At 37.9% G+C, this 22233-nt stretch overlaps 1 protein-coding gene across 5 annotated transcripts in view; it reads left to right on the top strand.

Annotated features, from left to right (window-relative positions):
• vir (VIR_N domain-containing protein) overlaps positions 1-22233 on the top strand; it is a 188056-nt gene that overhangs the window by 21798 nt on the left and 144025 nt on the right. For all 5 annotated transcript variants that reach the window (XM_081746558.1, XM_081746557.1, XM_081746556.1 and 2 more), the window contains exon 2: positions 18334-18446. In XM_081746558.1, the coding sequence (XP_081602684.1) occupies positions 18334-18446 (113 nt within the window). The remainder of the gene's footprint in view (positions 1-18333; positions 18447-22233) is intronic.

The following is a 22233-nucleotide window of genomic DNA, read 5'->3' as shown; positions in this document are numbered from 1 at the left end:
AAGAGGGGAGGGTTGCTGCACAACCACGAAATTTCGTAGAGGGCAGCACCTACCACTGATCAGTCATAAAACAGGATAGCCAGCTCGCAAACCTCTAGGATAGTTTCCTATCCAAGAAGTTTACTTCTGCTGAGATTTTTTTTTTTTTTCTGAACAAATAAATTTAATCACACAACATTGTGTACATTTAATCCAATTTTGGATTTCTACCAGGTGTGATTACTTCCTTAGAAAATCTGGAGACAAGTTGACAACTTCAATTGACTCAATCAAAAATGCAGTAAGTGCATTAGAAAGTGTTCCTGGGGAAGTAGGACTGGCAGTGTCAAGAAAAATGACAGATGTATTGAAAACAAACTCAGGTTACCATGTTTTGTGTGCGATAGTGGACATTCTTTCAAGCACAAAATTTGTACTGCCCAAATTAGAAAGTGATCTAGGAATAAGTAATATGGTCTATTTCGAATATGCTCCGGTGTTTTTTGTAGAAACTGAAAGAACCTTTTCAATGTACAAATCGTTATTTGCAGACAACCGCCATGCATTCCAGTTCGAAAACCTTCATATGATTTTTGTTGTTTATTGCAACTCAGTGTTACGTGCCTCTTTTGAGAAAAACACAACAGAGTAGAACCACGTATTATATATATATATATATATATATATATATATAGGTAATACACTAATAAATAGTAACGGATGATTCTCTGTGAAAGCATTTTTTTTCAAATTATAGTGCATATTTTAAGATTTTTAGTGCATAATTGCATTTTCCCCGCATTTATAGTGCAATAAAATCCTAACCCTAATCATCAGTATCCAAATTCTTATTGAAGCAACATCCCAATAGGGAATTTCTTGTGCAATACTTTATTGTTTAATGATTTGTAAATTCAAACTGTTTATTAGTTATTTGATATATATATATATATATATATATATATATATATATATATATATATATATATATATATATATATATATATATATATATATATATATATATATAAACATATATATATATATATATATATATATATATATATATATATATATATAACAAAAGAACTTACAGCCTTTGCAGCGAAACTAGAGTGTGCCCCAGTGTCTCGTTAAAAACTCCTTCCAATTATTTTGTGTACCAAAAGGACCTAACGATGTTCGTGTCATATACGATTGTTCACCTTGGACCAAGCTCTACCGAGCCTCTAGCCATGTGACCTTACCCACAGTGAACGATATTTCATCGCTAGCAACCCCCGAAGACTACCTTATGAAGCTGGATCTCAGTCAAGGTTTTTACCATATCTCTCTTCATCCTGCCACTAGGCAGTTCTTTGGAGTTAGAATACAAGGCCAGTTCTACCGCTTTACGCGGTTACCTATGGGCTGGTCACTCAGCCCTCTTTTCATGCAAGTGTTTACCAAACGAGAGTTAGTGCGTCATATGCCATCTACAGTGAAATTCTTACTTTATTATGATGATGTGCTCCTTATTGGATCGCCAGATGACCTTACCCATGCAGTCAACATTCTTCGTACCCTCCCATGGAGCATCAACGAGCAGAAGTCCATCTTGTATCCGGTCAAACGCCTTCAATTTCTCGGCATTTGGGTGGACCTCCAGGACAACTCCCTACAAGTGGACCCCCGATACCTAACTATTGTGCGCAGTGTACCGTGGCCTCTCATCGCCTTTTCCCGGCATGCGAGGCAAGTCTTGGCCGGGTATGTGACTTGGGTCACCCCCGTGACCTCTCTCTCCTTTCCTGTCGCCCATGCAGTGCTCCAGGAAGGACCCACGCAGTTCGTTCAACAAGTGATAGCAGCAGCGGTTTCCCGACCTTGCAGGATTTGGGACTCTCGGCAACCCACGATGCAGCTCTACACAGACGCCACACCTACCAGCATCGCAGTCACCACCGCGGAAGGGATTCCACTCCTTACGGTAGAAGTTCGGCGACCATATCCCATTTTCGTAATGGAATACCTGGCGACAGCTTTGGCTATCCTTCTTCATGCTGAACATTGTCCTATCGTCTATACTGACAATATTGCAGTTATGTATTGTTTTAATCGACGTGTATGTCGTGTACCATTTTTGTACCCTATTGCACATGTAATGTATAACAATTTTCTGTATCAAGTGAAACATGTAATTTCAGAAGAAAATAAAGCAGACGGGTTGTCGCGAGCTGGCGCTCGATTCCTTTCACGCCCACAGCCAATCAGGAGCCAGCTCTCCGGCATCCAGCCCTTAAAACTGGATGACGGAGGCTGAGCTCTACAGTTTGAGTCTGTGAGCCTGAGAGGAGTCAGCGACCTAGCGCGCGGCAACTTGTGATTGATTGATTGTTTTGTTTTAGAGATAGTGATGAATATTGCTTTTAATGTTAATTTATATTTATGTTTCTCAGTTATTGTGAGAGGGGCCGCGGTGGCTCAGTGGTAGAGCGTTCACCTCTGGTGCTTGGGGTCCAAGGTTCTATCCCAGCCCCCGCCAAGTGAACTTTGTGGTGGACAAACACCGTGTGCGTGGGTTTTCTCGGGGTTCTCCCGTTTCTTCCCACTTTCTTCATTCCACCATTTCATTCATTACTCATCATCACCGTCTCCTTTAGCCTAACCGGCATAACTGTGGGACGTAAAACTCGAAAATTTCATTTCATTTTCCAATCGGAGTGTCGAATAAGATGGCCCAGCATGTTGTTTCTTCTTTTTCCTATTATCTTCATGATTTGTCGTCCTTCATTAGCTTCCTTTAGTACGTCTTCAATCCTTTTGCTTTCGGTCCATGATATGCGCAGCATTCTGCGCCAACACAGAAAACCTACAAAAGGACGAAGCTCAAAAAGAAGAAGTAAAGAAGAAAAGATGAAACAAGACAACAAACAGAGAGGTGATGGAGAAATTGACAAAGGAAAAAGAGGGGCATGATGAGATTTTGGTCACTTTTCAACTATTTATTAAGAGACCAGACCACTATCAGTCCTGTGATAATCAACTACGAATAAAGTATTTCGAGGGACATTCCATATTGATTTATACTTTATTTTTTATTTATTTATTTTACACTTGCAAGAACCTTTATGCCTTGTCAGATACATCCACTTTCCCAACATAGGCTCCATTAAAACTAAACACTTGCGCCACCGATGTGGCAACTTCTCCATGCCCTCAGTGAACCACTTTTTCGGAGTCGGTCGCACCCACGTCCGGACAGGGTCTTGCAGTTCCTGGAAGTCGGCGAAATGATGTCCTCGGAGCGGTTTCTTCAATGCTCGGATAGATGGTTATCAGAAAGGGCCAAGTCAAGAGAATACGGTGGCACCTGGAACCCCAGCTTCAAATAGAAAGGATTATTTACTTTTCGGATGGAACTGGCGGCCAATATAAGAATAGAAACAAAATTCCAAACATTTGCAACACCAAACAGATTTTGGACTAGAAGTTGAGTAGCAGTTTTTTTTTTTTCTTTCTTTCTTTCTTAACCATGGCAAGAATGCCTGCGATGGAATAGGAGGCACAACAGACCTTGAAGCAAATAAAGCCAGCTTGCAAAGAGCAACAGGAGATCAAAACCTTACTATAGAAAAAATGTTCGATTTCTGCAAAGAAAACATTGAAGCTATTACCTATTTTCTCGCTACACAAGAAAAATTGTTATTAATATCGAAGCTCTTAAACCAGAAATGAAAAATGAAATCTTAGAGTTTTACGTCCTACAGTAATGCCGGTTAGGCTATAGGAGACGGTGATAATGGGAAATGATGGTAGAATGAAGAAAGTGGAATTAAACAGGAGAACTCCGAGAAAACCCACGAGCACGGTGTTTATCCACCACAAAGTCCACATGACGCGAGCTGGGATCGAACCAAGGACCCTAAGTACCGGAGGTGAACGTTCTACCACTGAGCCACCTCGCCCCCTCACCAGAAATGAAAACTGTATGTGAGTCAAAGGAACAGGAAAATATGAATTTCATGGCATTTCAAAAACTTAATTAGTGCTATGTAACATCGAGAACGGGCATTTGCAAAGATATGTTTTTCAAGTATGCCCTTGACTTAATAAACAAATGACACAGTGACATGTGTCTGATGGACAGTGGTTGTTGCCAGAAATTGAACAACTCAGTTTAAAAATACAATGATATGTATGTACGATTTTATCATCCTGCAGGACCTAGAACGTCGTTTCAGAAGTCTGCTAGCTGTCATGTGTGGGCACCTACTGAAAATATCCTAAGAAAAATATCATCTCTTGCAACACCAACAGGCAGATCATATAACATTCCACAAAACTTCTTGGAAGAAATAGGCATTCTTGTTTTAATAGTCATTCAGGATTGGAAAAAAATGTTATTAAAGTGTGTATGTCTCATGTGCAAGTTAAAATCTTTTCTAAAACAATTGGTTAATGTAAGAATTATCATTAATTCAAAAGTCACTTTGTTGTCAGTCAAATATAAAAGTTAAAATTTTCACTATACCTAGTATTTTGGTCGTATATAGCTATATATCTGTAAACAAATTAAATATTTATTCCGTGCCTGATCAGAGATATCATACTTTAAACTTTGCAAAAATTACAAAATTTCATTTTTTTTTTTCTTTTAAATCATAAATTCTGGGAAGCATTTATGAAGCTTGTTTTCTAACTATAGTAAGTATAGTATACTTCGGGACGTGAATAAATAACTTTTTCCCAGGAATTTTAAAAACCCTGTTCACTCCTCTAAACCTTCCCCAACTAGTCTTCGCGACACGTGGTAGAGGTATATGATTCCTTCTGGCTGGAAACCAATGTTGCCTCTCCTTTCCTTTCTTCTTTTTCCCTAATTGAAATCTTTCTTATTGTTGTTGTTGTTGTTGTTGTTGTTGTTGTTGTTGTTACCTGAAAATAGGAAGGACCTCCTATTTTCCTTATTTCTGCCGGGCTTTAACTACAAAAGTGGAACAGAGGTACGGCAACACTGAGAGCAGTGACAGCTTACATGCTCGCGAGGACTAACCGAGGGTTGGGGGCGTAAAAAGGAGCAGTTGTTGGGGAAAAAAGTCTTTAAGCCTGTCCCAATCTATACCATGTGTCTTTTAAAGTAAAATCAACTATGAAATTTCGCCTCTTTATTGTAATCTTTAGCTCTAAAACTGAAATTTTCTGACCTTCCATAGTAAGCTTAGGGAGTAATTTCCACCTATTAGGATTTAATTAAGGCCTTTCATGCTAAGAGAGAAGATTAAAGAAGAGAAAGTGCTTAAGAAAATGGTGTTTCTTGCAATTTTTTAAAATAATTCAGTCCTAAGATATACAGGTTTACGCTAACGTCTACGAAGTCACTAATTGGTACGTGCTGGTCAACAAAAGTGGCTGCCACTCATAAACGGGCCGGGATTAATTTTTTTTAAAAATCTGTGTTGCCAATGTATATGATAAAAAATTAAAAATGGTCAAGCAATCAAAAAAGAAGTTTTATCGCTTCATATGGATTGATCCTGCAGTAGTAATAACACTTCAGCTTATAACATTACATTCTTTATATACTATTAGTCAAGTGTTCGAAAGTGCCCAATTTTCCATATAATTTTTCCAAAAACTATCACATAGAAGGAGCTCTCCCTGCTGGTCTGAGGAAGCGTGCGCGCCTTTGTACTTAGCTGGTCTTGCTTCCTGTGTTCGATTCCCATGGGTGAGCATTAAAATTCGAATAGTGCGGGTTTTCGGATTTCACCTTAAACTGTAGGTCCACGCCTCGTATATCCTTGGTACTGAAAAGGGTTGTTGAAGTTGAATCCACGTACGGGGCTGTACCTAGTTTTATTCATGTGCAATGACTTTAAATGTCTCAATTAAAATTTTGCTAGATCTGATCACTTAACTTTCATATTCACTGGTGAAAAAAAGAAGAAAGTTGGAAAAATGTGATTGGCTAGTTGATTGTCATGTTTGTATAGTCCGCAGCAAAAAACCTGCAACATGAACATGTAACTTTATTGTGAAGCTACGCCTAACAGCGCAGGGAATCATCATAACGTCTAAGTGGCACGAATCATGCCAGGAGAAACCTCGGCGTCACCCCCCCCCCCCTCCTGCGCACTTATTTTAGAGCAAAAAACTTAGTCGTTCCACAATAAACTTACATGCTCATGTTGCAGTTTTTTTGCTGCGGACTGTACATGAGTAACATAAAAGTGCTTAATCTAGGACTAAGAGCGTGCCGAGAATAGGATTGTACGTAAAAGATGATGTGCGTATTTTCTTAGACATGTATTTACTTACACTGGCTTCTTACCCATCAATTCATAATCTCAAATGTATGTGGAAGAGATTTTCAGTATTTTATTTCCATACCATTTCTTGTATACGTTATCGTAAAATGTATGCGAAAATGAAGTAGGACGAGTGCTTGTTTTTTATACGAGCGTGTTCAGAACAATTATACAGCCCACTGGTCTACTGACCAACGCATGTGCTTTTGGTGTGTGTGTTCCTGGGTTAAATGCTCAGTGGGAAGACACAAAAAATTTAATTTCAAAATCATTCACTTTCATTAATCATCCGTTTTCTTTAGGCCATAACCGCGGGACATTAATAAAAAAAAAAAAATCATTTTAAAACAATTACATTTACCATTGAAGGAACTAAACTAACGTACGATTGTAACTGTTAAATTAACTTCACATTTTTCCTAAATATTTGTTAATGCTAAAGTTTTCAATGGGAGCTCAGCCTTCGTCAGAGGTTTATTAATTTACATGAATACGCACTCTTGTTTCAATCACACCTAATCTCTTCCAAATCATTTCAGGTATGGTTAAGTAATTTTTGACATTCTGAAAATAACACATAAACCATATCGTGATGAATAGTTTGTAGCAAGTATAATAACTTCAAATACACTACTGTTTGTGGTCCAGTGTCCAGGGCATTCAACTATATTGTGGAAATTTTTCTTTTAGTGCCAGTTATTGTTTCCGGTAACATGCTGTATAAACTAAATAAATAAAAACAAAACACACACATATTACCCAGTAAATAGTTCGCAGTAACTATAGAAACTTGCAAAAATACAAGTTATGTATTTCTTTCACTGATAGTTCGAAATAACAGGTGTTACTTACTTGACACTTTCCTATCTACGAAGATCTCTTGGGCTATAATTATTTTGATGCAGTGATCCACTATACATGTTGAATTCACTTGAGTTCATTTACAGTTTTATCAGCAGGAACTATAAACCTGGAAATCCGGACACAATTAATTACACAGTTAGTGCATAATTTCTATTGATCACTGATGACACGACAAGATAAGCAGTTATTACAATACTGACTTCATAACATTTCCTTAGTTTCCTCAGTCTAGGTAGTCTAGATAGAACTTTTCATCATCATCATCTTCGGAAGTAAGATTAACTTGCGGCTCAGTTAAGATTGTTGGATGCAAAGCTCGAAGATGTTTCCATAGATTGATAGTTCTTAAATTCGGTTTCAACTTAGTGTTCCGATAAAAAAATACGGCAAATTTACCAGTTGTTGTATTTTTTTCTCAATTGCTTTAAATTACACTTTTTCCCATAGCCAAATGCAACTGCTCATCAACAGTAACGACGCTAAAGAGACCAAGGGGAGTGAGCGCGCCCCGGTAACGCCTCCCTCTCGACTGCCCCCCAGACATGTATTGTAATAGGTCAAGTAATACAAAATATTGTTTTCGATATATAAAAAATAGCTGTTCTCAAAATGTCTCTGCCCCTCCGCTTACCCTCCAAGAAATTTAAGCTGGTGTCGTCACTGCTTACCAACAGTTACAAACTGTTTGTGGAAATGTTTATTTACACTACATGCATTACGTCTACATGTATTTTCTACAATGATTCCGCTAATTTTCAAGCTACAAGCTGTCAACAGAGTCCAGTAAGTTTCACTGTTTGCTACGGTTTTATTTTTGTCGGCTAAAAAGCCGACGTCAAACAAAGCATTTATATACAATCACTTGCAAGAAGTCATAACAAGGACATTTTTCAAGGCATGCGTTTTTCGTGCACTTCCAGATCCTTCTGTTTGGGATAAACCGTTTTCGGGACCTGCAATAGTGAATGCAAAACAAATGACCTTTTCCATATCCAAACCGGAGCCCTGCAAACGCAGGCTCGAAGACGGCCCGGCTGGATCTGTATTCTGTGCCGGCTCGACCCGGTAGGAGAACGGGCCGGGCACAAACGGGTCGGGCGTAACCGGCCTAAGAACAACCAAGTCTGATAAATCAAGTCAATCCTTCAATATGCAATGGAAAATGAGAAATATGTCGTCATAACATTGCAATGTCTATTTGTCCTCGAATGAGAAAAGCGTGTGAAAGGTTACCCAAGGTTTGCTTTCTATATCCTTATTCTGTCTGTCTATTTATTATCTGTGCTTGCCCTGTCCAGCCATGTGTATTATATAATACAGCTCATGGACCTAAAAGCCTTACACTACACTCATTAGTGCGTTTCGAGTAACAGAGAAGATACGTAAAACTGCTACACTGTATGTAATACTCGTACTACAACTACTACTGCTAATACTACTATGCTAATTCCACTATTGCTGCCATTGCTACTACTATTACTACTACTACTCATTACTATACTAATACGACAGCGAATACCACTACTGCTATTACTAGTAATACGAACACAAAAAATGGAAAGGAAATCTTTGAGTTTTATATCCCACGTTATGCCGGCTAGGCTAAAGGAGACGGTGATGATGAGAAATAAATGACATGGTGGAATGAATATAGTGGGAGGAAACAGGAGAACCCCGAGGAAACAAACGCATACGTTTTTTGTCCATCACAAAGTTCACTTGGCACGATCTGTGATCGAATCAGGGACCCCATGCACCAGAGGTGAACGCTCTACTACTGAGCCCCGTTCCAGGAACATCTAATCGACCCTGGCCTCTTGGTGATTCATTTGATCATTATATTTAATCATATTTGTAGCATCATACTATAAACAAAACAGAAAAATGTAACACCACTTGGCAATATCTGCCTTGCTAATTGAACATTACTACAAATTGTGCTGATCCTATGAACACGCCAGTTCACGGTTTTATCCTCCTTGTTTAATGATAGCGTTCCAAATTCTACTTAGTACGTCAAGAACTTGAATTTATAATACATTCTTTACGTAACTACGGCTCAGGCCGTATTGATGGTGATGGGATAAATTGGTGGAATGAAAACAGTGGGAGGAAACGGGACCACCCCGAAATCTCCCCCACACAGGGTGTTTATCCACCACAAAGCTCACACAGTGCGAGCAGGGATCGATCCGACGACCTCTAGCTCGAGATGTGAGTGCTTTACCTACTGAGCCACCGTTGCCCCTCGTAGATCAAGCATCGGTTCATATTCTACGCAGATCGGCCATAATAACTAGCATTTCTCCGATTTTTTCTGTACTTAGAAGGTAAACTCTGTACCACCAGACATGTCAACCATGACGCGAAATCGTAGCAGTTAGTAGTAATATTAGAAGTGGTCGTAATAGCAATAGTAGGAGTAGTAGTAGAAGTAGTAATAGTAGTAGTAGTACAGTATTTTACAGTCTTGAATAAGGAGTGAGTTTCCCAAACACATTACGATTAAGATAGGCTGACAACATTAGTTTCCGATTCGTCTCTCATAGCGTCCGGGCCAGCCCGGAATGTGCCCAGCCCGGTTCAGTTTGATATACTTGAAACGGGCAGGGCCGGACTGGGTAATTCGCCGGGGCAAACGGGCGCGCCCGGCCCGTGCAGGGCTCTGATCCAAACTGCGTATTTTTTTAAAAAAAAAAAACTTGTAAATCAAACTTCTGAACAGAAAAGAAAAGTGTCCGGTAATCAGCTAAGCATGGGCCTGAATCTGAATAATAATATCTAATTTTGTATGCTCTCCAACTTTTATAATTGAAGACTTATTTTAATACCGTAATCATACTTGATATACCAACAGTATGTACCCGGATCCGAAGAACGAGTGCCCGAATCCAATCTAGAATCGAATATCCGGTTCTAGACTTAGAATCGGGTACCTGGTTCCAGAACCGAGAATCAGGTATCCGGTTCCAGAACCGAGAATAAAGTACCCGGATCCATTAAGACGATTTTATTATTTAAGAGATTCACAGTGGAATTGAAGGAAAGAAAATGGGACTCTTAGAATTTGCGATTCAAATTGTATAATTATTGCTCTTGGTGACGTTTCATTATCATTTGTTACGTTGAATGAAGGAAACTGATCTAAGGCTCGATCATCTTATCAGATATTATTATGCGGGTATGAAGTATTTTTGCTATTGATACCAACTTAAAACACACATTCAGTTGCCTAGTTGGTAGATCATTCACTTGTGGTACCAAAGTTTCTGCGTTCCATCTATGGATGCTTGATACGAGTTTTATGGCAAATAAATATCGAATAAGCGATTTTTTCGGTATTCTCCCTTTCCTTCCTCATTCACAGCCCTTACATTCTTACAGCATTTATTCAGTAATTACAATCTCGTTTTTCCCGGGAAATACCGACTGATCAATTTTCTCGCTGCAATATTTGCCGGAACGTGTTTTCGCTGAGTAACATGGGAAAGCAAATGGTAGCAAGTCACATGTAAAGGAAGAAAGTATATACAGATGGCTGTATCCATCTGAATATCAGAAGATATCTAGAAAAGCTTCTCATTTGGAGTGTTACCCTATTTGTATCTCATCTATACAGAACTTAAAGGTTTCTCGTAATTTTGCGTGCTGAAATGTGTATTTTGGCTTCGTCCATGTCAAGTGTAGCCAGACGAACTTAAAAAGAATGAAGAGGTGAAGCGGGGAGGATAATTGTGATTGTTCCTACACGTAAATCTTTTTATCCGCACCTTTTTCTGTTTCTCGCAAAATATCATCTGTCTATGACCTACGGTTCCCGAGATATGACTTCTTAAATCTCCCGAAATTCGAACTTTTTTTGGCCAATGTCTGAGGAACGGTGGCCATCGGTTACTGCTTGGTACCAAAATGTTTACCATCCTCTTAGGTGTTGAACAACACCAATATGATATCTCTATGACTCAGGGTTTGAAAAAACCCGGGCTTTTTTTGAAAAAGCCCAACCCACCTGGGTCCATATGGGTTTTTTCGGGTATTTTCGGGTTTAATTGGTTTTTTCGGGTTTAATCGGGTTTTTTCGAAATATTTCAATGTCTTTGGGGTAAAAGTGTTAAAATTTGATTTATATTTCAAGATTGTCATTGTCACAACTTGCAACAATTTTCTACTCGCTGCTGTTTTGAAAAAAATGGCCGCCATTTTGAAGTTTTACACTCAATCGCCGAGAAAATCTATACAGCAAATTTAGCATATCTCGTGCTTCCACCGTCAAAATTTCAACTTAAAAGACTGAAAATTGCGTTTCGTAGCGTGGATACTCGCTGGTATGAAAAAATGGCCGCCATTTTGATATTTTACGTTGGCATGCCGCCAAAATCTATACATGAAATTTACAGTGTCTCGTGCTTGTACTCTGAAAATTTTAACTTAAAAGGCCGAAAGTTGTACCCTGTAGTGTGTGTGGTAGAGGCAGACAAACGAGTTGAGTTGATTTTGTGTTTAACGTCCGTTTCAGCAGCGAGGCTATATGAGACGGGACCTAGTGACTAACGTGGAATCCGAACCACATGAGCTCCCTCTTGGAAGCAAACCCAGGTCCCACGCCGAAGACGCGTACATTAACCGCATAGCCATGAAGGAGCTCGGCAGACAAACGAACAAATGTAGGTCAAGACATCCAGAAGCCTGACTGACGTTCGCCAAATATGAATACCAAAAGGGGTCTATTGATTTAAAACAAAAATACAATTCATGTTGTATGAAATAAATAAATGTTTTAAAATATATAAACCTGCCATATTTTCTCCATGAGAATACGGGACACCTCACATCCCTCCCCCCCCCCCCCGCAACTTTCCAACACAATGCAATGAACTGTAGTCTGGTTATGAACAAAAGTATAATAGGCCGCGGTGGCTCAGTGGTAGAGCGTTCACCTCTAGTGCATAGAATTCTTAGTTCGATCCCAGCTCGCGCCAAGTGAGCTTTGTGGTGGACAAACATCTTGTGCGCGGGTTTTCTCGGGATTCTCACGTTTCCTCCCACTTTCTTTATTCCGTCATTTCATTCATTTCTCATCATCACCGTCACCTTGAGCATGGCAGAGATAACCGTGAGATTAAAACTAAAAGATTTCATTTCATTTATTTATTTATTTTTTTTTTTCAAGAATATAATAGGCGAAAGTTCACTAAGCAGCAGCTGCTTTTCTCTGTTCGTACCCTGCAATAAATTGTACAGACTGAAGATGCTTAAAAACTTAAGATGTGCTATAAAAATGCTTTATAGGAAAACAATAAGCAAATTATTTAAATCAGTGGTACAATCTACCTTCAATATTCTTCGCGCGTTTAGCAATATTTATTTACATGGCTGTATCTGTCAAAATTACGTACGTCAGTTTAATCTGATGAAAAGCTGATTTTTATCCTTGTGTCCTGTGTAACTGTCAGGACCAGATTTACATTTTTCTAAGACCTGGACCAAAGCACAATTCTGTGCCCCTAGCCTCTGAAAAAGATTATAATTCTTGTTAACTTATCTAATGTGTTGCTGAAGACAGGGCTAGTCATCTTCCCTTTTTTTGTAAATGTAGAAACACTCAAAGCCATCTCTTTTTTTTATATATGTTCCGGAGAGTATCCGAACTTCCATCAAGTGCAATGGAAAAAGTAGCATTGCAAATTTCGCTCGCTATCAAGTCGAACAGGATGGTGTAATAACTTCCTCGGAACTGTTGCATGCAACAGCGTACTGTTCATTCACTAATTACAGGATTCCCAGCCAATGTCAGAATTTTTTGTTTCACTTTTCGAATAAGCTGATATTTATATCAGAAATGGAACGGAGTTAAAATACGGGACATTTCCGTGTCCCGACTAAATTTACGGGGACGCAGGACACTCGGGCCCAAAAGCGGGACTATCCCGTCTTTTATGGGACGTATGACAGGCTTAAGCGTAAAATAAATAGTTTTATTGTTGAAGTATTAATTTCCGATCCTTCTGCGTTTAATTCGGGAATTTCCCGAGCACTTCTTTGACGGCGTGTACATAAAATCTTCCACTAGTACGGAAATTTGAACTCAGCACTTGAAATAGTAAGCGTTACATAGTCTTCGGAACCCCGAGCATTAAGCTTCTTAAATTTGACAAGAATTTTTACGCTATTGCTAGTGTTGATTCTACAGAATGCTTATTTGAAGAGTAGCAACAAATAACTGAACTAAACTGTTGTTGTTGGAAAACCAAATTTTAGTTGAAGAAACTTCTGTTTTACATCCAAGGTAAGAAATAATACTAATAGTTTTAATAATGTATTTACATATGTACTATTAGTACCGTCAACTATGACCTTAAACCCGTCAAACGTATGAGTGATAATGTCCCTCGGTATCGCCAAGTCGACGAGCACATTATTAAGGGAAAATATTTTCTAAAATACAAAATTGCTTATTTTACTTCAAAGCATAATCCATACATTAATTTGTTGTATAACTATCTCAAGCTAAGGTAACTTTAAAAAAAATATTTAGTGCATTCAAAACTTTATAAGGGTCTTATGTTGAATGTTGTTGTATACCTTAACGTGAAAGCCTCTAATTCGCGCAAGGAAAGTCTAAAATCTGATAAAAATCACTTACAATGTGATCACCTTAGTTGTACCAATAATATACTAACAAATAGGTCAAAAACCCAGGTGGGTTTTTTCAGGTGGGTCCAACCCGAAAAAAACCACCGGGTTTTTTCGGGCTGGGCCCACTTGGGCAAACCCTGCTATGACTTCGGTTCTCGGGATATGGCTCCTTAAATTCCCGAAATTGGGACTGTTTTTTGGCCAATGTTTTGGGAACGGTAAGTCATAGAGAAATGATATTGGTGTCGATCAATACCTAAGAGGATTGTAAACATTTTGGCATATTAACTGGTGGACACTGGCCAAAACAATGGACAATGGCCACCGGGTATTAATTGGTACCAAAATGTTCATCATCCTTTTAGGTATTGATCAACGCCAGTATCATTTCTCTATAATGTATGGTTCCCGAAATGTGGGTCCTTAAATCTTCCGAAATTGGACATTTTTTGGCCCTTATCTCAGGAAGGGTAAGAGTGACGCTCTCTCAGATAGTTTTTGATCCTTTATTGAATGGAGGGCTCAAAATTGAAAAAAAATCGCAAATAACAGACAGACACATAGACGTAGAGAATTCAGTAACGAACTTTTTAAGTACGTTGATAATTAGTTGCTTAACCATTTTATAATCAAATTATTTTTTAATTATGGATTCGTGCATGATTACAAGGTCCAAAAATAATATGCGCTTGTTCTTGGGTTTGTAGAGGTTTGCGTTAACTTACATTATCCAGAACTGGTGAACCCTATTTCATGGAAAGAAAAAAAATCAGGAAAGGACGGATCTATATTTAATGACATGTGTATTCAAAATAGTACAAATCAATTTAACAGTTGATATCGAAATTAACAAACCAAATACGCGTACGGTATCCATCTAGTCACGAGGGAGCCTCCCAAGAAGAAATGTAATCTCATTCATATTTGTTTGGGGGGGGGGGGTAGCAAACTAAATGTACTGTATGAAAGATAATAAAAAAAAAAAGGAATTGAGAGTTGCCTCCGTTACGTGTTTCTAAAACGGAATCCCCCCCCCCCCAAAAAAAAATAATCATTATTATGACATCCTGTATCTATATCTAGACAAAGTTTAAAAATGTGAACACAAATAAGTCCTTCACACTAGAGATGCCTTATTAAACTGCTCAGTTAATTGATATCATTGTTTAACTTCAAGGGATAATAACATAGTCACCAGAGACAAGAGAGCGTGATACTGGGAAACACGAATCGCAGCCAAGGAGATGGCATCAATAGACTTTAGTATTGTATTATAATTCATAACAAATTGAAATTCTGAAAAGTATGTGCTAGTAGGTTACCCAAACGGTTAATGCTTGAAGATAGAAGACAAGTTAATGCTTGTGAGGAGCATATTCGTCTGTGTGAGGCAGATAGTGAAGCATTTCTACGGTTATCATCATTGGATTGGGTTGAAATTTAGTGTTCCTTTCATTAGCAATGCTATATTACGGTAGACGTAGACCTGCCACTTAACATTAAATCATGAGCTCCTACCGAGAATCGAACCGAGGTCTCCCGCACTAAATGCTACTGTGATTGAAAATGAGAATTAGGCACACTTCTACGAGCCAAAGTAAACAGATCAAGCCTAAAGTATAAGTCAACCCCATATCTCGTCCGCAAAATCAAGTAAATTGTGTGTGCGTTCTAAGTTGACTAGACGTTTTGTGAGGGAGAACAAGAGAGTGGTAAGAAGTATTAAGTAGCTTTTGTGCAAAAAAAAAGTCATGTTTATAAATGTTGCTGTAGAGTCCAACACACTTGTTTCTGCCGCGATCGTTGCACAGCACAGTGCAGCAATCTAAATATCCAAAAGAATAACTACCAAGCATTGTACAAAAAAATTACACTAACGTAAATGAATAACATGTATAGCCTATTAATAAAGAGAGCTTACCTTATTCCAATGGCTAGAAACATATTAAGGCTAAGACTGATGGCACACTTCACGCATTAATTAGTCTAATTCTTCTATTCCTGACAAGTCCTCCCCAATCTCCGAGGCCGTGTCAGTTGATTCAGGGTCTCCTGAGAAGTCCTCCTCAATCTCCGAGGCTGTGTCAGTTGATTCAGGGTCCACGTAAATTACGAAAGGTGCCGATGCAGCATTATCTTCATATTCATCTATCAGACCCTCGCGCTCCATAAACTCATTCTCGATCTCTTCCACAAGACGACACCTTGAGCCCCATTCTTCGCTTGTGACACTCTTAAATTTGCATTGTGCGAGCTGCATGACCGCATCCAAATTAAAGGTTGTATTGTGATATGCCACCCAGTTCTTCACTTGTGCCCATATTTTTTCTATTGGATTTAATTCAGGGTGATATGGTGGAAGTCTTATTACACAATGTCCGTATTCATTTAGCAAGGAGTCAACTTTGTAGATTACATGTTTAGGTTTGTGAAATTTGATTAATTCGTACAGCTCAGGTCGTGTCATGTCAGGCGTGAAAGGTAACCCCTTTTCTTGAAGCCATCTCTGCATATCTTTTTTTAAAGAATCTTGAGTGGGGACAGGATTTAATTGTGCGTTGTGATACGAGGCATTGTCTAAAACAATAACAGATCTGGGTGAAAGATTAGGAATTAGTTTTTCTCGAAGCCATTTCATGAAATTATCGCTGTTCATGTCATCGTGGTAGTCCCCTGATTTCGAATTAGATTTAAACATTAGTAAAGCATTAGGAACAAACCCATCCTTACCTCCGGCGTGAATTATCACAAGACGTCGTCCCTTGGACATAGGCACCCGAAAACATTTGCCAGAATCGTCTGACCAACCATATTCTGGAGTATGGGAATTATATAAGTATGTTTCATCTACATATATGATTGGTCGTCCTTCCCGCCTAAAATGCCTTATTTGTCTCAAGAACCACGTTCTTTGAGCACGAATCTCTTGCTTTTCGGTTAAAATGGTTCTATTATTTGGTGTCTTCCTCCACTTAAAACCCAGCTTATGCAGTAAGCGTCTCAAACTCTCTTAACTATCCGCAAAATTTAATTCTTCTTGTAATGTTGTGTGCAATTTGGTAAGTGTTAGCACTTGCTTTTCACGCATAGCATAGTCATACACACACCACATTCATTGAAATTGTCCACTGAAGATTTAGGTGTGGTTTTGGTCTTCTCTTTCCAGGAGTAGAGAATGATGTGGAGGGCCCTTCTGACGACTCAAGAACTTCTCTTTCCTTCACAATTGCTCGAATTGTTCGTTCCGGGACCCCGGTTGCAGCTGCCGCTCTTTTGCCAAAATGTTTAATTGGAATATTAACACCTTCACTAGCTTCCATCTTCAGAAATGAATGAACATTACTCACAATTTCTCTCGCTAGGCTATGTAAAGTCTTTGTTTTCAATTTAGACAACACTGGAGGCATTGTGCAAATAAACGTTTTTACAAGCGTAAAATTTAAAAACTAGGAATAGGCTATCTACAAAACTTTCAACACTTAAAAAAAAAAACCGAGCTTTTTTTTTTTTTTTAAAAAAAAGCCTGTCTTCACCACAGTTCGAAAAACGCGCGCACTTAGAAAAAAGCACTTCAACACCACTAATCTCTATTGTCGTATGCTAATAAGTTTTTTTTAACAATGATTTTTCTAGAAAGAAATCTTGCAGAATACTCCTGCTTCTGAAAGGTATATTTTTGCTGCTTTTGTCTGCCGTTGGCAACACTACACTTTATTCAGCGAATTATAGTTCAGCATGGAAAGAACAATATGCGTCATAATGAAAAGTGTCATGCGCAGTTGCCAAACTTACTTCTGCGAAAAGGAGAGAGAACGATATGGAACATAAATTCGCATAGGACTTTTAAATTATCTTTCCTCCTCGGTGTCAAGAATTTAACTGACTATTGTGGCAACATAGCAGGTGCTAGAAAGAAGGGGGCGAAGAAATGCATGTAAGAAGGGCGGGGTGTGAAGCATTTGTATAGCGGCAGAGACTTCTGTGTCGAGCTATACTTTTTCCTTAATGCTTAAGAGACATTGTTTGGGATTGAAATAGTTTAACGATTGGAGATTAATTGAAAATTCTACCCCAACACTTCCACAAAAATGGCATAATTAACATTTAATACTTATTCTTAATGTTTTACATTCAGTTCGCGACTTGTATTATACGAGAAGAAAGATTTGATTTAAATCGAAAAAGTCTATTTAAAAAAAAAAAAATTAAAAATAATTTTAAAAAAAATGATTTTTTCCGCCCTGTTCGCTTTTAAATGACAGGAATTTTTTTTTTTTTAGTTTAACGTCCCACAATTATGTCATTTAGGCTAAAAGAGATGAATGATTAATGAAAGTGAAAAATCGTGAAATTAATTTTTGTGCTCTCATTCTGCGTTAAGTACATTGGACAAGAATGGTGCCATTGTAATGTAAACTGTTTGAAGTGCAATCTTATCAATGTTATACTATAACTATTTCAATATCTGTAGCAAATGCTCCGTACGGTAAATTTTAGGTTTTCCATTGAACAGGTCTTGTGTATTGATGTTATACAATATCATGTAATCTGTATTTCTTTTCAGGAATTAAACTTGGACCTTGTACAGTTCACTAAACCAGTGTTCATTAGCGAAGTAAGGATAATTCCCCTGGGTGCTCGAGTACAAGCAGACTTCCCGGGCGGAGTAAGATTAGGGTAAGTGTAGCTAACAGTGGTGGCTAGAATAAATCTCTATCACATTTTCATTGGCTTATATTATTTATTTATTTCATTCAGTGTCAGTATAATCTAGAGTTACCTTACATCTTTGAAAATTTTGAGAGTAAAAATTTCCGCAGGCATAGATTTTCCTTGATTTTTTTTTTTTTTTTTTCATTTTCTAAGTTAAAGTGTATTGGTCTTTCTAATGTGCAGTATCATATTGGTAACAGTGTTTAATGAAGAATATAGGGGTTGCCTATTTTGGCATACCAGTCTGTCGCGCCAGCTTCTTTTTTTCATTTCTTTCTTGTTTTTGCTTCCAGTTTTTTCTGCCAATTTTCTTATGCTAGTATTTTTGAACATGTTGTTATAAATATTTAATTGGTTAAATCTAGACATACCGCGAGTTTTTTTATTTATTTTTTTATTGTGCTTATATGCTTTTAGCATATCAACTAGGTAAGGAGGGCAGTTCATAGAAAATCGCGTTATAAAAATGTATCCACATATTGGCATTTCAGAATATGGTAACCCTAGTATAATCAATATTTAACAGCATTCTTGGTTTACATAACATAGAAATAGAGGATGGCAACTCTCCAGCGTGAATCGTCGCCCATGTATACAAAAGCGTTTCTTGCGTAGCAGTTTGCGGAAACATGTAAATTTGGATCGCGATTTATAATTTTTGTATAGCATTTTTGGTAGCAGTGGAAACGATGGAGATTATTATTTATTTATTTTACTGTTTTACATGGATCTGAAATAAAAAATAAGGGAGAAAGAGAGAGAGGAAAAGAAATGGCAATCATATTTTTCTTTAAAAGAATGGATTGGATTTTCAGTTACTGTTCCTTTCAGTAGCGAGGCTAAATGAGAGTGGACCTATAGCTTAAGGTGGGATCCCAACCACGAGCTCTCGCTGGGAATTGAACACGGGTCTCCCACGCAGAAAGTACATACGCTAACCGCTTAGCGACAAGAAAGCTCAATCATGTAGATGTTTACATAAAGATCATAATCTCGTTTATAGCAATTCTTTCTTCAAGACCAAGGTTACATGAGATGGAGAGTACTGCTTAAAGCTGATCCTAGGTTGTATTTGGGTTTTTTCCAATGCAATTATCTCAATTGAGGGTCGAACTCGGGACATATGGCTACGAGGAGACTCCCAAGCTGTGAAACAGGGAGCACGTGTCATAATATAGAACTAATTGATATCTTAACAATTCGACACGTTATTACAAATATTAAATTTAACTTGGCTATACTTCTTTTATTGAATAATTGGCGAAGATTTTAGCTGGTACTCCCACCTTCCTTGGCGGCACTTTTGTAAAGCATTGACTGCATTCTTTAATCACATTTCATGGCGTCGGTCGTTTTGCTATAAATATATCAAACAAACCATTAGGTTTGTCTTTTCCCTGCTTCAGATTCTACGATTAACACATAAACTGAGCCTACAATTCTTGTGAACCTGTGTCATTTGCATAGTATTCAGTAAAATTAAATTATGCAACTAACTTGGTATTTCTTTTGTTTTGATCACGTAAGTTCAAAGGATCATAACCATTTTGAACAGTAGCGTGGTCATGAATGACATCTCTGCTGTTTGATAGGGCCTTGTAAAGAATACAAGCTTTAATAACATATGAATAACATCAAAGTTGTAGGTCGTGTCAGTCACGAGCGAAAGTTAAACCATATGTTTCCCATTTCTATCAGATAAAAATGAAGCTTTTCCATTGCAGTTCATTTCTTGGCTCGCGAGTGACGTGCAGAGTGCTGTACACTGCTAGCGTTTGCTATCCGAATTCATGCCATGCTTAAAACAAGCATTACTGCAGGAACACACGTAAAAAGTCGAAACAGTCTCAGTTTACCAGGAATCAGACACCGCCAGATTGTTTTGAAAAAGAAGGCGATGTATTTCTTGCAGACCTAGGTTCTGAAGTTTCAGACGAAGAAACTAACTGATTCAGCGCATCGCTCGGATCATGTGACAAAATGTTGTTTTGTTATTGAAGGCTTGCATAGAAGAATACTTTACTTTTGAAGTGATTCAAAATACATCAGTAAATTTTTATTCTCCCAGAATTATAAAATAAGCTCATAAATATCTTGACGAACGACGATGTCGGAGCTGACAGTTTATGGCTGAGAGCTCCCTCGTTTAAGATAACACGATTATTTATAAGCGTAATATCCTGTTAGCCCTAACAAATTTGTTGCATCAGTTTAAAACAAGGCGAAGATGTTTCACGATATTTGGTAAGAATTAAAGAATTTAGCAGTATTACTTACTTTTTCCCCTCTCACTAATTTACCATAGAAAGGATGGAATTAGGTACGTAGATTTTCATATCATTCCTTTGTTCATGTGCTTTGATATGTGTCCTTGGCCATTTTCTATATACTAATTCAATGTGGACCAACAAAGCTACTCTTTAAGATTCACGGTATCGCAATACTACGTCGTAACTGTTGATTAGTTTGTTGGAGTTTACCTTCGCACCAGTGACTGGACATTCATTTCGTTTGCTGATTAAACACCTTTCTTACAATTTTACTTCAGTCACAATAGTATCCTAACTCATTTATGAATAAATCAATGTAAAAATGAAAATAATTAAAAGTAAACCAATTGCCAGATTTACTAGTCTTTTACTCTACAAGGAGCGTTTGATTACAAGGAGCGTTTGATAAGTCCGTGACTTCTCACGTGATGGTACTCCAGTCACGTTTCATTGTGTAGTTGAAGTTGTCCATTTTCAATAAATAACCGGAAAATTTCGATTGTCTTTTGTTTGTTGTACTGTTGTTGACAGCTTTGTAAACCGAATAAATGTATGTTCAGTATTTGAAATAAAAAAAAAAGAAGTTAATTTCGAGTATTGATTAAAATACTCCTTTTTGCAAGGGAAAATTATTAATGGAAGAAAACCTCGAAAGTTTAATAAAAACTGGCCCGTCTCATGAAGTGGTGCAAAAGTGGTTCACAGAATTCCGTTGTGGTCGGTTCTCTGAGCACGAGCACTGAGCACTCTGAGCATCCAAAGGAGGTCGCATCTAAAGAAATAGTGAATAAAATTCATGGTATTGTGTTGAAAGATCATCGAGTGAACGGACATGAGATAGCGAAGATAGTAAACATTTTAGTCGAACGCGTTTTTAATAATCTTCATAAATGTTTAGGTATGGGGAAACTATCGGTAAGATGGGTGTCGCAATTGCTCACTGCTGAGCTGACCAAAAGCGGATTCGCGTGTACATTTCAAGACAGTGTTTGGACATGAAATGCAATTAAAGTGTGTTTTGAGGCCTTATGTCACTGTTGATGACACTTATATACATTACTACCAGCGATGAAGAAAAAAACAGTAAAAACCAGAGGTGGTTGCTAGCTTCTTACTTTGTTCATTGGTATATATGGTTAGTAATACATACGTAATATTAATTAAGGAAGTCGCGTACGTAACTTTTGTGCATAGCTAGATTCATATGGTGTACCTGCAACGGAAAATTGATCATAGCTCGAGTTATTAATTTGTTTGCATATCCTATTTTATGAAGGGAGTAAATGAATATTGAGATTACGATTACGTAACTGATACAAATTTTAATGAAGCAACATTATATTGAAAATTAATTAATTATTTATTGTGTACGTAAATTATTATAATAAGTTAAAAGAAAAATGAAGTAGAAGTAGTTTCCACCGAATGTCGGGTCAAGTGAGCGTCTGGAATGGGGCTACATATCGGAAGGAACATACGAA

This window comes from Thermobia domestica, chromosome 18 (assembly GCF_964235325.1).
Source record: "Thermobia domestica chromosome 18, izTheDome1.hap1.1, whole genome shotgun sequence".
NCBI classification, from domain to species: domain Eukaryota; kingdom Metazoa; phylum Arthropoda; class Insecta; order Zygentoma; family Lepismatidae; genus Thermobia; species Thermobia domestica.
Note: the sequence above shows the minus strand (reverse complement) of the source record. Positions and strands in the feature narration are given on the sequence as shown.